At 39.5% G+C, this 15,626-nt stretch overlaps 1 protein-coding gene across 1 annotated transcript in view; it reads right to left on the reverse strand.

Annotated features, from left to right (window-relative positions):
• Positions 1-15,358, reverse strand: part of farsb (phenylalanyl-tRNA synthetase subunit beta) — a 20,949-nt gene extending 5,591 nt beyond the window's left edge. The window contains exons 1-16 of the mRNA XM_019861299.1: positions 15,228-15,358; positions 14,713-14,768; positions 14,139-14,293; positions 13,951-14,023; positions 13,764-13,879; positions 12,842-12,992; positions 12,647-12,755; positions 10,814-10,884; positions 10,676-10,737; positions 6,647-6,698; positions 6,494-6,555; positions 6,109-6,316; positions 4,867-4,947; positions 4,690-4,782; positions 4,383-4,500; positions 3,308-3,460 (exon numbers count right to left, since the gene is read on the reverse strand). Of these exons, the coding sequence (XP_019716858.1) occupies positions 3,308-3,460; positions 4,383-4,500; positions 4,690-4,782; positions 4,867-4,947; positions 6,109-6,316; positions 6,494-6,555; positions 6,647-6,698; positions 10,676-10,737; positions 10,814-10,884; positions 12,647-12,755; positions 12,842-12,992; positions 13,764-13,879; positions 13,951-14,023; positions 14,139-14,293; positions 14,713-14,768; positions 15,228-15,285 (1,618 nt within the window). The 5' untranslated portion in view covers positions 15,286-15,358. The remainder of the gene's footprint in view (positions 1-3,307; positions 3,461-4,382; positions 4,501-4,689; positions 4,783-4,866; positions 4,948-6,108; positions 6,317-6,493; positions 6,556-6,646; positions 6,699-10,675; positions 10,738-10,813; positions 10,885-12,646; positions 12,756-12,841; positions 12,993-13,763; positions 13,880-13,950; positions 14,024-14,138; positions 14,294-14,712; positions 14,769-15,227) is intronic.
• Between the last annotated feature and the right edge of the window lie 268 nt (positions 15,359-15,626).

Raw genomic sequence — 15,626 nt, forward strand, 5'->3', positions numbered from 1 at the left:
TTATAATATACTGTGCAATCACATACTAAGAGTTTTTACTCAGTTCAAGTTTAAAAATTAAAGTATATTTGCTTTCGCTGCTTGTTACTTCTTGAAGAAAGTGTTGTTTTTGGTTTATACATTTTTGCACTTTATTTTATTGTATTTCAATCCTATTATGTTTTGAAAATATTTTATTCGAGTAAATGATCGAAAATTACTGCACTATTATTTGTTTTTCTTTTAAGTAAATTTAGCCTACTTTTGCAAAAAGAGAAAATATGGACGATTGATTGTGCCTTGAACAATATCGGCTTCTTTCATTCATGTTATGGGTATTTTTATACAAAGGAAATTTTTTTGTGCCTGTTGAAAATTAAAGTTTACTGACATAGCCATAAAAAAATGTTGCTTTATTTATCTGACCATATTGGAATGTATTTGTTAGGTTTTCAGTCAATTAAATTTGGTTCAATAAACAATATGTGGTCATTTTTAAAATTTTCAATGAACATTCGATCAGTCCGGCCCTCGGCTTGCAGCAAAATTTTTTATCTGGCCCTCCGTCCATTTGATTTTGACACCCCTGCTCTAAAGCATCATACTGTATTCATGCCATCTGTAATGGTCAGTGCTCTCTCGGTAAGTTTTAGAGTGACATCAAGTGTTTGGGCAGATGCACATATTTTACCAGGAGCACAGTCGCGCTTCACTTAAATATTAATAATATTTGGAGTGCTGGAAGAAAATGTAGGGGTGCATGTCAATTTGACTTGCACAGTAAATATTCCCCTTTTGCTCCATTTTCTTACTGATAAATACTTGCAAAAACTACAAAATTTTCAATGTGCATTTTATTGTGCATGTTCTGGGATACCATAAATTCCAAGTATAAGCTGAAACAGTTGAAATACTACAAATGTAAAGTTAATATTTAAAGACCAACAGTGTGCACAAGGACAGGCAGTGACCAACGTGTGTGCAGTGAACATTTCCGGGACAAGGAGCGATTTATAGTTGGAGATGAGACATGCCACGCAGGTGATTAAAAAAAAAAACCAAAGCCGTGCCGAGCATTTTTAATGAGCAGGAAGTGCGAAATGAATTGAACTGCCCGAGGGAAGATCTGCTTTCGATCAAACCTCCGCCATCCCCAGAGGATGCGGCGGCATTACGTCCATAATCCGAGTCTGTGCTCGTAAATTAAACCGCAAAGCAGCACTCTGATCATCATGCGCGTAAAGTAGGAAGACTTAATTCCAGCACTGTACATGCGCGTGTAACTCGCTCGTGACAAAGCAGACATGGTGTTGTCTGCTGCGCTTCCTGATCCCATTCGTTCTCCAACGTAGACTTATTTCACAGTGTTGTCTGGAAACTGTATGGCTTCACTTTTTACGGATTAACGCGATAGATGCATTCCATTCAGTGTTGCTTTGTGTGTATATCATTGTGCAGGCTAGCCCAAAGTTGACACACACGTTCCGGTTATCTAGTGACAGGTTCAAAGAACATGATGACCAGCTAAATTAGGTAGGTTTTTATTTTTTTAAGTTATTAATTGGATTTGAAAAATGTTTTCAAATTCATTACAGACAAAGATGAACGTCTTATGCAAATGCCATACGTATTTGAAGTGTACTTTCCACTGACATTCCAACAATGGACAAGCACAATGTAGAATTATTGTTATTATTTATTTTACTTAATGCAGTGGTCCCCAAACAGTGCCACTGACCGTGGAAGAACAATTTGAAATATCACTCAAAACGTCGTGATGTCGTCGTATGTTGTATTCTGAGTCAACTGATTGTGAAGGTAATGAAACAGTGCCATAAAATACCGATGTTAGTGTGCGTAGTTCTAAAATATCTACGATGAATAATAGTCGGCTGATGTTTATCAAGCAGTTGTTGTCCGTGTATTATTGGACACAATAATCTGCCCCACCCCCCCACTGCCATATTTTCACCACTCTGCAAGGTTTGCAGCACACACTTACATGACCATTCTTGACAGCACCTTCAGTTCCGCTGTTAGCACCACTTGTTTTTTTTTTTCCTCATGCATGCTGCTCTTCCTTGAATTCTATCTATCTTGCCTCTGCTCACATCGATACCTGAGCCCCAATTGATTTGCTGTGCAGATCTCCTAAAGTGTGCCCTTGGAGCATGCTTGTCAAAAGGGAGCAGGGATAAATGACTGGGTGGGCCATGGGCGAATACAAGAAGCGGGAGAGGGAAGCCCGAACTGAATGTATGTGTATTTGGATATAGGAACCTTAATATGTTCAGATGGGATCTGTATGCGCTTCAAACCTGCGACAGTATATGTCCGAAGTATCACAAAAACAAACGACCGTCAAGACGAAGCCGTCAAAATTAGCTTCATCGGTCAAAATTAATATATCAATAAAATAACATTTTCAAAAAAGCAAATTTGCGCCGCTATCATTGATAGTACAAACACCGAGCCAGTGGCAGCCAAGCACTTCAAATGTCTGCTGTCATGCCGAGCCCCCACCATGAAGAAGCCTAATAAACCAAACGTGTGTCTCAAAAGCAAACGTATATATTCCATCATGTTCACAAGCACCTTCTTAAAAGTCTTAAGCCATGAGCGATGCAATCAATAAAACGATGCGCCGACTAACCTTGTCTATTAAGTGCAAATGAATATGAGATTTGAGACTTGCTGCGTGATTCACATGGGACCTTCTGCAGCAAACTACCATAGCAATCAATTTGAAACAAAAACAACATAGCAAACTAAAATGTAGCTAAACTGACTATTTTCACTCATTGTCTAAAAAACCCATACAGATGCTCGAGGCGACGCCGCACAGCTTTCGCAGAACGAGGACACGGATGAACTGTAGTTTTGGAAGACCTCTCAAATATAAGTTGTGCTCAAGAGCGGCAATGTATTTGTTGTCAATTTACCACTTTGAATTCGTTAATATTGCGTAAAAATATGAGCCGAAGTGATGATGGACCATTTGTAATGGATGCATAATTTTTTTTCCTTTTTTTAAATCATATTTGAACATACATGGTTTCTGCCGGACAGCAGCATTGTGCAACGTGTACGATATACAAGCTATGCATCCATTTCATAAGCCGATTATCTTTGTCCAGGTCGCAGGTGTGCTGGAACCTATCGCAGCTGACTTTGGGCAAGAGGCGGGGGTAAACCTTCGGCCGGTCGCTAGCCAATTGCAGGGCATAAACAACCATTTACACTCTCACCCCTATAGATAATTTCGAGCATTCAATTAACCTGGCGTGCATGTTTTTGAAATGTGGAAGGAAGACGAAGAACCCGTTACCGTCTGCAGCCTGGATATGGTAGCCCTCTCCTCGGGTGGGTTTCACCGCCAGCAGTTGCATGGTGCGGTCCAGCAGGCCATGGATCACTTCGAAGCCTGGACTCTTGTTGTAGTACACGGCACAAATATGTCGACTGTTCCTCGCCCCAACATCTGGTTGGAGGGAGGATAGCCACCAGGATATAATTACATTTTGTTGTATAAATGAATATATTTTTATATAATTGTACATTTTTTATTGAACATTTTCTTGGCTGGTTTCATAGGAGAAGTCTTTTTAGTGAGGTCAATAAATGAGCCTTTCAAAAATGCATGTAACTGCCACCTGTAATTTCAGTAAGTGGGTACAAAGTAGACTACAATCATAAATTTCAATTGCAATATGCCTCTTTACCTGATAAAAAAGTTGAAACTATTGCATGATTCTACGAAGCTGGGGGGAACCCCCCCTCCCAGCTAACTCGTCTAAGTTGACATAAAAAAATTGTCGACAAAAATTACCCCCTCAAAACTGCAATTATTCATTTTAAAATGATATTTGTGATGTTTGGCCACTTCTACGTTTACCACATGGACATCTGTCCATACAAATCCCCGTTCAAATGACAGGGGAGGCCTTGTCACGTGTGAATGTTTCGAATCTGTGTGTGTGAATATCTTGACACTATGTGATGTTTGTGTTAAAAAAAAAAAAAATGTTGTGCCCCTTGATCCACAAACACACAATTGACAAGTAGAATGAATATTTACAAACGCTAAGTCATGATTAATAGACACACAGCATATTAAAAAATAAAGAAAGAAATTAAAAAATGTGAAAATCACTGATCTATTTGTGTGAATAATTTTGAGACAAGTTGCTCCCCATAGTGTTTAGCTTTGATTAAAATTCACATCGCCTCAGTCACAAAATGATACAACTTCTTGCTGTAGACTGCAAATTTCCCCAGTGTGGGACAAATAAAGGTTATCTTATTATTATCTTCTTCTTCTTCTTCTTATTAACTGTTTCTCTGTAACATGGGCAATTGTTCGGCATGGCTATGTTAATGACTTCACCCATTCTGACGCCTACCCTTGGTGTCATCCTTCAGCACGACGTCAGATATCTCAAAAAGCTTGAGGGGCAGGGGCATCTTCCTGTTGGCTGCAATTGTTTTCAACAGGCCAGGCAGCAGGGTGGTGCGCGCCACCTGGTGGAACAAAAGAATAGTGTTATTAAGAAAAGGGATAGACTACTGTATTTTCATCAAGTCAGAGAGGCCCCTCTTGTGGCGGGAATACAACCCAACTTCAAAACACGCCTTGATGGCGTCATTATTTCCGGCTATGGACAGGCAAAACAGTCTGACGGCTAAAGAGTTACTTTCACTGTTGATCACCTGGAACTCTGCAGTCTTGGGATTGGAGATGTGAATTGCCCTGGTCTCTGAGATCTTCTTACCAAGCTTGTCGGCTATATCTTCTTGGGAACACTACAGGAGAGGCGTTGGGACATTGTTGTTACTCGTCTTTCCAATGAGGGCGAACACGTTTGCAAATTGTTTCGTGCGCTTTACCAAAGCAAAGTTGAGGGCTTCGGTGAAACCCGCAGCTGCGAGGTCATGTCTTAACAGCTCTGTCAGTTTATTCAGCGGAAACTATTACCATAGAAAGAAGAACACAAATATTTGATGACAGTGCATTCAGTGGCATCTACATTTGTTATCGTATCCAGGGGTCACCAACATGTTGAAAAGTGAGAGCGACTTCTTGGTTACTGATTAATGCAAAGGGCCACAAGTTTGATACAATTATGAAATAATAAATTTGCTCAAATTACAGGGAATTATAAGCCATTGTTATAAGTTTGTGATTACGTAGTTTTGGGACAAAAAAAAAAAAAAAAAACGGGGGACAGTGCAATTAACCAAGTAATTGATAGATTATCTTAATATATAACACATATAATAATTAAAAAATGCAAACATAAACAATGTATCATTATATAAATAAAATAAATATATTTTTACATTTTAATTCAATTTTTAAAACTCATCTTAAAACACCTTTTCATTCTATAGCTTTTGACTCGGATATAACATTTTAGTATTTTGTGGTGTTTCCTGTTTTTATGTAATCACTTTATTTTTTAACTTTTTTTTTTTTTAATATGTCTTCTAACTCCACATACAGCACTTCGTATGCAGCGACAGTTGTTTTTAGAGTGCGCCATAATATTCCCCTTCCCCTTTCCAAAGACGTTTGGTTTTTTACAATTTTGCTGGCTCTTGGGTTTCATTTTAGCGGTAAACTCTCACGTGATAAACTCTCACGTGACCGACAAGCGCCGCCTTCACCTGCGTCAAGAGTGATATACTGTAGACGGATATAACAAAGAATCCAGTAATTTTTCAAAATAAAACATCTTTCAGATTCCGAAATGAATAAAACGGAAGTAATGTAAGTTATTCAGTCTTTCTGTGCCGCCCGGCACCAAATGACCCACTGGGTTGGGGACCGCTGCTGTACAGTATCATGTGGTGTGCACCACATCATTTTACACACATTTATGGACATCCAGTAAGCGTTTGTTCGTATCTACGAATGGCTTTAAGTGTATGCAACATTTTATTTCTAAACATCTCTTCCACTGTTGACATTTCATTTTTACTGATGTTTTTCTCCTACAAAATCACAATGCTTCAGCACTGGCGAGCTGTATTTGGAACAGGCCTGAGGGATTCTCGTTGGGGCTTACCTGGTGCCCGCGGCCAAAATGTTGGTGACCCCTGTCGTACATATATGTGGAACTTGCGTACCTGGTTGGCTATGGTGTAGGTCTGTGGTGTGGTGCGGGTGATGTTGTTGAAGCCAAAAGCCATGGCTGCATCCTCCATGATATCACAGGCATGGATGACATCTGAGCGGGTGGGTGGGATTTCAACCTCTATTTCGTCGCCAACACCAGTAGCCCGAGAACGCAGGCACATCCGTGTTAGCAGCTGGGCGATCTTCTCTGTTGACTCACTTTGAAGAAAAAAAAACAAAATGTGTACAAGTCAACTCCCAGAGGATCTGAGGAACAGGTTCTGCTTTTCCAAGTCAACATGTTGAAATATTGACTTAGGAAATGGACTGCAAAAAGAACCCCCCCGCCCCCCAAGAAAGATGACTGCTTGTTGTGAGTATGTTTGAAAATCTTACTTGATGCCAACTTTGTTATTAACAAACTTGCAGGACAGCTTCTCCTTCCTGTATGCCAGCTCCTAAAAATTACAGCAGACAATGGGAGCATGGGATTTTGAGGTGATTTGTGTGTAATGTGTGCTTGGAGGATAACTGCAATGAATACAGTACTGGATATTTGCAGGTTGTGCCATCAGCATTCACCACTTCAACCTCTTCGACACTGAAAACGCAAATGGGAGAAATAATTTTTTTTTAAAAATCTGAATACAAAAACACTAACCAGATGTGCTCTTAAATGTGACCTCCACTAACAATTAAAGTTTGGTCAAATTGGTATTGATTGGTCTCCCACAAAGGGTCCTTCTGTCAATTGCGAGTAATTGGCATATATGCAACCATCCACTCACTAAAAACGGTTAATTGTCTCTTAATTAAATCAGAAATATACAACTCACTGTGTGCCACAATTTAATAATTTCAAACATCAATTATTTGAGTTAGAAAAAAAAATACATGCCCAGTCCGTACATGTGTACATTAAGTGAAAACTCTCCACAACAACCCGGACTAAACTTAGCCCCTAACCAACATAGTGTCGTCTCTCAGTCGAGATATATCACTTCAAAATATAGCAGATTCTTGATTTAACAGACACCGGATTTAGCAGAGAGAAAATAGTGTGCAGTCAATTCAAAACGGCATTTTGTAGTTGGCAAAGTATAAGCTAGTCCTAGAATTAGCTCATGTTTTATTATTGGTGTTGTGGTGCAGTTAGCAGAGTACACTTATTTCCGGGTTGCGCCACTGTTGTCAGATATATAAGAAGACTGGAGCAAACTAAAAAACAGGTAATAAATGGGCATACACGTTTGTGGTGACCATTTTGGCAGGGGTAAAAAATTGTGGATAGCATGCACATTAACCTAGCATCGCCATAGACACAAGCGTGACATATCTACCGATTATATTCATGTCTGTTGTTTAATTCATGAAGCTAGCTTGTGCACGTCTCCCGAATGCTATTTTAGTACGGCGTAGTTTTTTAATTTTTTATTTTGCCTTCGTACCTTTGTCAAAGCCTTTTTACAATGCAGTCAGACAGTGCTAAGACCAAAACTTCCATCAAAGATTGCTCCTCAGACGTCTTACCAAGCTGACGTGGCGTTACTGACGTGTCACTCATGAACCGTCTGCGTGGCTAACTTATTACAATCACCACAGATGTCAGTTATTTAAGCAAATATTGAACATTTGGCACAGAGCTTAAGATAAGCATGAATAACTAAACCGGTGCACTCTTAAAACAAGTGTTGTAAGCGTTCAAAAGTCATACATCCAATCAAAAAAGGAAATGTCTCTAAACGTCCAATATTTGCTGAAATAAGTGTCATTTTAGTGAAGAGAGCCTGAGTCTGCTTTATTTATATATTCTTTTAGTTATACAAGTTATCTTATCTATACTGATACACTACCAATTGCTGCATTATGTACTGACATGTCTTCTACTGAGGTGGTGTGACGAGACAAGTTAACTATCAGACGCCTACGTTTGTCACCTCCCGTATGGCCTTTAGTTGCTCAAAGAACAGTACGGGACCAAAACAATTGATCTTGTTAATATTGCGACTAGGATCCCTGTAATATCAAAGAGCTCAAATCAGCTTACTCTATTGAACTCAATTCTTTTGCATCGTAGATCACTCTCTTCGAAAGCCCTGTTAGTTAATGACCTCATTAGAGACAATAATCCTAACATGATCGGTCTTTGTGTGACCCGGTTAAAACCCAATGAGAACTGCTAAATGAGGCTTCACCTCCAAATTTTGCGAGTTCACATGTAGCACCCCTCGTAAGAAGGGTGGGAGTGTTGCCATTATTTCCAAATCAAACTTAGTCCTCGCTCAAACAACGGCTTTAAAACTTTTGAAGCGCTTGTTGTGCGATCCATAGCTTCGTGACCATTTTATCTTTCAGTGATTTATCGTCCTTCTGGCCCTTGCACTGGCTTTCCAGATGATTTTTCTTAATTTGGGGCTGACTTGGTGACTCACGGAGATAATATACTAATAATGGCTGACTTTAATATACTGGTACATATGAATCTCCTGACGGAACCACTTACCGCGGTCTCAGAACGTGTGTTGGTATTTCAGGCTCAGCTCTTTCCTGGTTTAGTTGTTACCTCTCAGAGAGGACGCACCGTCAGAGGTGGGCCTACCTCTCCGAAGGCGTCTCCCTACATCTTTTTATCTTGTTAAATGGAATTTATATCACTTAAACTAACATTGTATAGGACAACATTGTGTCAAATGTTTGCCCACTCGACATCCATTGCAGCCTGGTCATGCCGGAAGGGGGATTCTCCCATCTGCAGCCCCTTCTCAAGGTTTCTCATTTTTCACCAGACGGGTTTTCTTTTTAGTTTTTTCTTGCCTTCCTTAGTTAAGGTCAGGGAGTGTCGTGAATACAACTGTGGGCATGTGAAGCCCTTTGAGACTGTTTGTGATTAAGGGCTATCTAAATAAATATGACTTGACCATTGTGCTACATTTCAATGCCCGTAATAAATATTCATGAGAATAAAAAGTTATTTGCGCGAAAAATTGATATACTCGATTGAAGGTGCTCTATCATAATATCAGCAGCATACAAAAAACAACAGCACTGATATCATCATTCATCATGATGGTTTCCGTGAAAATATGTCATTCTAAAAATGTTTTAATCGTGACAGGCCGAGGTGAGCGACCTCAGGCCATCAGATAGAGTGGAAATAGCTGCGGATGATAAGATGGAAAGAACGATTGATAACTTCTTGAATGTTCAGCCCTGATATGTTCAAAAGTCACAGTCAACACTCTGACAGGGAGCATTTCAAGAACAAAATACAAATATTATGGAGTAAGTTACTGCTTTGTGAATTGTACTCCAAATAAATAACTTTGTAAGAAATAAAATACAGTTTGCAGCTCTACACAATGTGAATTTAGTTACTACCTGTTTAGTTAAGACAGCTGGGATAGGCTCCAGCACCCCCCGCGACGGCGGATCGGAAAATGGATATGTATAGTAGAGAGAGAGAGTGAGAGAAAGAAAGAGAGAGAGAAAGAGATCTATGTTCGTTTTTAAGTGAAATGGATCAAGTGAAAACACAGTTTATCCAAAAACGCTTTTACTCCAAAGAATTTCCAGGAGGATACTCAATAGCTGCAGCCCTACATTCAACCTTCATCCATCCATTTTCCGATCTGCTTTCATCCTCACAAGGGTCGCGGGGGGTGCTAGAACCTATCCCAGCTGTCTTCGGGCAGTAGGCGGGGGACACCCTGAACCGGTTGCCAGGCAATTGCAGGGCACACAGAGACGAACAACCATCCACGCTCACACTCACACCTAGGGACAATTTGGAGTGTTCAATCAGCCTGCCATGCATGATTTTGGAATGTGGGAGGAAACCGGAGTACCCAGAGAAAACCCACGCAGGCCCGGGGAGAACATGCAAACTCCACACAGGAAGGCCGGAGCTAGGATCGAACCCACGACCTCTGCACTGTGAGGTCAACACGCTAACCACTGGACTGCCCTTACATTCAACCTCCCCGTTATATTGTGGCATTTTTATAGTTTAATAAAATCCTTACTTCGCTTATCCCGGGTTCAACCTGCAAAAAATGCTGCTCAAAATGATTACGTTGATCCTTAAATAAAGTGATATTTGAGCAAAATTGCTCCTCAAAGAAATAAAGCTTTTTTCAAGCCGTGACACGTGTTAGCTGTCAAATGCAGATATGGAGGACTTAATGTGCAGTGGATATGCTGTACACCAACATTTAAAAGTTTGGATACAGTTTCTCAGTTCATAGCAGTAAAAGGTTTTTCCAAACATTCAATTATTAGGGTGTGGGAGACATATGAAACATTTTTGAGAGGTGGCAGTGATCAAAGCAGTGATGTCAGGTTCAGGAAAGCAATGCAAAAAGGGAGATTACAAGTACTCTTGATAGTTTGACCTTGGAAGATGTTAGACTGATTATAATAAGGTGCAGCCGACAGCTGATTGGGAGCTGAGATGTCGCTGAATATGGGGTAGAGGATATCGAATGGCTTAATCAAGAATATGCCTTTTCAATTCCATTCGTCACATTCCACCACACAATGATAAGAACTTTTTTCATTTGGTGAGAAGATGTAACTTACGTGAAAGGCTGTGAGCAATACTCGCTGAACATAGTCACAATCATGTCCAACACAATCTTCGCCTGGAGAAGGGGCAAATTTTAATGGTTAAGAGAAGGCAGCATGGTCAACAAAATTTCTCTGTGGACTCAGTTCTACCTTCGTCAGGTCTGTGGCTGTGCACTCAACAAAAACATTATTTGTCTTCAGTGTAATTTTTGAGTGATCCCCTGCAAAAACAAATAGCTACACGTTAAAACTGAACAAATACTGGAAATGCATTTCAAGGTTGTCCAATTAAAAACTGTCTGACACATCCCCCCCCCCCCACACACACACACAATCTTGTTATTATTGGTGTCTGTGACTTTTGAAGATTTGAGTACTACTAATATCTGAAGAAAAAAAAAAACATGGTACCGGACATCCCTAGTAACAGTACACTACAAATACTGTATATGTGTGGGTTGGCGGAAGAATGGCTGTGCAGTCGGGTCTTAGCTCACGTCAAACCAGAAATGTATTTTTTGCGTGTTTTCCACTCTCGCGCAGTCACAATGTAAAAAGGCATGTTTTGGAATCGAAACAGAGCTCTGTAGTAGTGATGGGACGAGCGACACTGGTGCGTCAGCACAGTGCCGAGAGCTCAAGAGTGAAACCCCGCATCGGTGCGTGTATTGCTTTAAGAAAGAATAACGTGACCAACACAGGAACTGGATCGTTTGAATGTGCTGCGCCAAAGTGTGTTTATAAGGACACAAACTGTATCAACATGTCGTGGGTTTGTTGGCTGGAGTTTTGCGAAATTATGTTTTCCCCAGTGTGGAATAATTTGGATCTTGGTAAATCTTTTTCTCTTTTGAGCATTGTTTACTGTTACATACATTTTTTTTTTTTTTTACGGCGGCGCATTGCACCCACTTTATCAAGTGAAGGACATGTTATATATATGATAGTCAGTTAAAGAGCCTTACAGTTGCTTTATTCATTTTATCTTATAATTGCGAGATCCTCCATAATTGAAGTCCAACACTGCCTGTCAGAAGCAAACACACCCAGAAACCAAGACCCTTTACAATATTGGAAATGGAACCAGAAAACATATTCACATCTGCATTAACTTTCATTTAAAACTCTCTGCTCACTATCGTCATCTGAACCATGTGAAAGAGTACTTTCTGAGGCTGGGGAGCTGGTGTCTAAGAGGACAAATCGCCTTGGAGCAAAGACACTCCAAAAACTTTTGTTTCTCAATAAAAATTCATAAACTAATCACTTTTTTGTCTTTTATTTCACATGATTTAACAAAAATTTTCTACATAAGTTAAAAATCTGAATTGTAACTCAAATTTGCTATAGTTTACATACCAACTCAGTTTAGCCTTTACACAAACAAGGAATTTCTTTACCTGCAATGATTTTATAACTACTGCAGGGGTCACTATTGGGTGACCAACACAGTGTCAATACAGTGCTGACAGTTTGTGAAGTGGGTCAATACACTCCCTGAGGTATCATCGTCCCATCACTACTCTGTAGTACCGACCCATATCGGTCAGGACCACAAAAAAAGCATCGACTTTAGTACAGCAACGCTACTCACAATGATCTTGAACACAATGCATTTATTTACTTTGAAATCAGCACAATTCGTCGTTAAACACCAAATTTAAACATACACTGAGCTCTTTTGCACATGGTGTCTTTGTTCATCTCAGGTACAAAGTGATTGGGGAAGGTGTGGTCTTAAGTCTTATAATGTAGATGCTGAACAGGACATGCAGGACAACCCAGAGAATCGACTTATGCAGAAAACTCCAAATAATGGCTACAACATACAGAGATGCATAATCTTCATAGGAGATTAGTAATTTATTTATTTTATTTTTTTTAAATCATGCACCACAACTTCATACAACACTTTACAAGTGGACATTTGTCACGCTTGCAATTTTAGCTAAGTTTAAGTAGCGATATACGGTAAATACTCACCGTTGATGATGGGAGGCATCGACAAGACAATACCATTGCTGTCATAAATGATGGGGTAGGCAGGCTTGTCTTCAATAATATGAAGGTAATGCCTCAGGTGGCTGTCGGTCTAAGTCAAGAGAAGACAAAAAGAAGGTCAACAAAAGCAAGGGGAAAAAAAAAACAAAGGAAAACAAGCTTAAGCAGCTGATTAACCTTGTAGAGGCTCATGAGTTGGGTAGCAGTGTATTCTTTGCTCTGGTTGAGGGGCTTGAAGTGGATGTCTCCGGGTGGTTTAGCGGTATACGTGAAAGGACCTGAGATGGTGTTGAGGTCATGAGTCCCAATCGCCACAAGGCTCCTCTTTCTGCACAAGGATTGTTATAAAAGTTCAATTGTGGCATAATATACTAAAGGATAACAGGAAGACATTCAAAACATCAGGCTAGTTTTGTAATGCATTTTTAATAGGTATGCATTGTCAAGATATCAAAATTCTGACTTTGAAACATCAGGAAAATATATTCTACTGTGTACTGATATGGCAACGATGCTGTGGCAAGACTCAAATTTTATTCTTCATTCATTCAAAACAATAGTATGTAATGGTGGCGGGCCTTTTCCCTTGTGATGAAACATGAATATAATTTGACGCTGCAGCAGTGCGATTTAACATTTTAAAACAAAATGAAAATTATTCTCTCACAGCAACAAAGATTTGTAGCTTTGTTTAAAATATAAAAATTGCTTGACAGAAGACAGACTGTTGTCACAAAACATAGATGTGTCAAAAGCAACACGTATTTTTCTCTTTTTTTTTCCCCTCAAACTTTTGGTTTGGACAGTTCATTGCCCAAGTTGAAAAGGAGAAAATGTACATTCAGAGGTGCATTGAGTTATTTGTGTCGAATCTAATTTGATTCATTGTAGTGATGCAGTCGTGCCGGTTCAAAGTCCAATATTCCCGTGAATCACTCGTTGCCTCTTTTTTTTTTTCTCCACAAGCGAATTAGCTTATGGCAGCTTCTGTCTCATGAGTTGATTTCACAAAAAAGACTGGCGGCAAAAAGTGGGCCTATGTGTAAATGAGGCTACACCTGTTGTCATGACAAATAAGCTGTGTCACAGCTGACCTCACCTGCAGATGTTCTGATGGAGTTTTTCCTGCAGCTCAATGAAGCTATCGTAGCGCTCCTGTGTGAATGTGATGTTCCTTAAAACTGCTGCCACAGCATAGGGACGCACTGCTGCTGTCTGCACAGGACAACAACATCAAACTTGAAACATATTTTGGATCAATGTTTGCAAAAAATTTTCAAACCCACCTCCTTGGTAATAATGAGCTTCTGAGGCTCACCATTGATCGGGCTAACACGTCTATACCGAGGTGCCTCCATCCTGGACAAAAAAAATCTATGGTTAGTGTACACTGAAAAGTAACTTTGGACTGAGTATCAGAAAACCAACAACAATATTTTGACCAATGTGATCATTCCGCCCGACAAAGCCTTACTTATTCTTGAAGACCTGCAGCCCACGGACCAAACCTTCCAAACACAGAAGGTCATAGCGGTTTGCTGGTACATCAATCTTGTAAAGGACAACATCAGATGCTCCCGCTGCCTTGACATCACCTTGTTCACGGCAAATTATCTCCTTTTCTGAGGTCTGAAGAAGGATTAGGAACACAAACTTTATCTAAATATCCGAGTTAAATCCTAAGAGCTCCACAAACCTTTGCTTACATTAAACTTGAACGATTTATAAGCTCTTGTTCAAGTTACACTTGTGGTAAAATACATTTTTACATAAAACAATTTGTGATGATTCCATGCTCATGCATTCATTTTTTTCCATCTCAACATTTGTCAAGGATTTCTTGCAAGTGTTTTAAAATCAAAATAATGTATCATGTTCTAATGCAAAAATTCAAGTAGCTTCTATAATTTGGGTATCAGAGCCATTAAAATTATCATAATTTTTCTGGCAATAGAAAAAAAAATAGATACGAAAAGGTCTCCTCAGTCAACTCACTGACTACTAATAGTGAACTAAGTGGATGCAATCAAATACTGTAGTGTACTTACAATTTCATCCAGCTCCAATCCAAATTCAAAACACAGTTCGTCAAATTCGTCATCAGCTGAACGAAAAGGAAAATCAGGCATTCATGTTAAGACAGTAGGAACATGCTCTATTTTTATTTTCCGGGTGAATGGCCACATGATGAAAAAATAGTTCACCGTGGTATAAAATGTACCGAGAAATCAATGCATAACAGCGTCTTCAACTTGTCTTTGGTCTTAAATCTGCCTTATGATGATGCGCCGAGGATGACGCAATGACGTTGACATTCACCGGAGACGAGACAACAAAGTATTCAAACAACTTTACTGTCGCCCCAAAAGAAGACATACTGTATTGATTTTGAAGGTGTTTTGTTGTGAATGTAAAACATTCTTAGATTGTAAATGTGTTAATTATACCGTCGCGAGGTGCTATCTGGCGCAAAATCAGAATACTTGTGGTGATGTTTTGGGGAACGGAAAACATGTAAAACGCGTATAGTTCTTCGTCAAATTAGCACATGAGCGTTACTTACTATAGGTTCTTCCCAACGCTTTAAAAAGAAGATCCCTTCTTACACCGACAGTCGGCATGTTTTCTGGTTAGCTTAGCCACGACCAAAAGGACCCCACAAGACGGCTTTTGCTGCCTATCGTGGTGCCTGAATGAACACACTCAAAAAAAAAAAAATTAGCCAGTATTTCCAGTTCGACAAGAGTTAAACGTACAAACGACACAAAACAACCATTTATTCATTTTGATGTTTGTTAAGCATGTCAAGTTAAGCAATTTATAACCAAGTTAAATTCTTCAAACTCTATCAATAAATGTAATATTTTTCAGAAAGGATGGGGTGTAGAAAGGACAAAAAGGAAAAACTGGGTAGCAAATATACATTGAAGACCATGTATGTAAAGACGAAGGTGGTACATTT

This window comes from Hippocampus comes, unplaced genomic scaffold (assembly GCF_001891065.2).
Source record: "Hippocampus comes isolate QL1 unplaced genomic scaffold, H_comes_QL1_v1.1 scaffold122, whole genome shotgun sequence".
NCBI classification, from domain to species: Eukaryota; Metazoa; Chordata; class Actinopteri; order Syngnathiformes; family Syngnathidae; genus Hippocampus; species Hippocampus comes.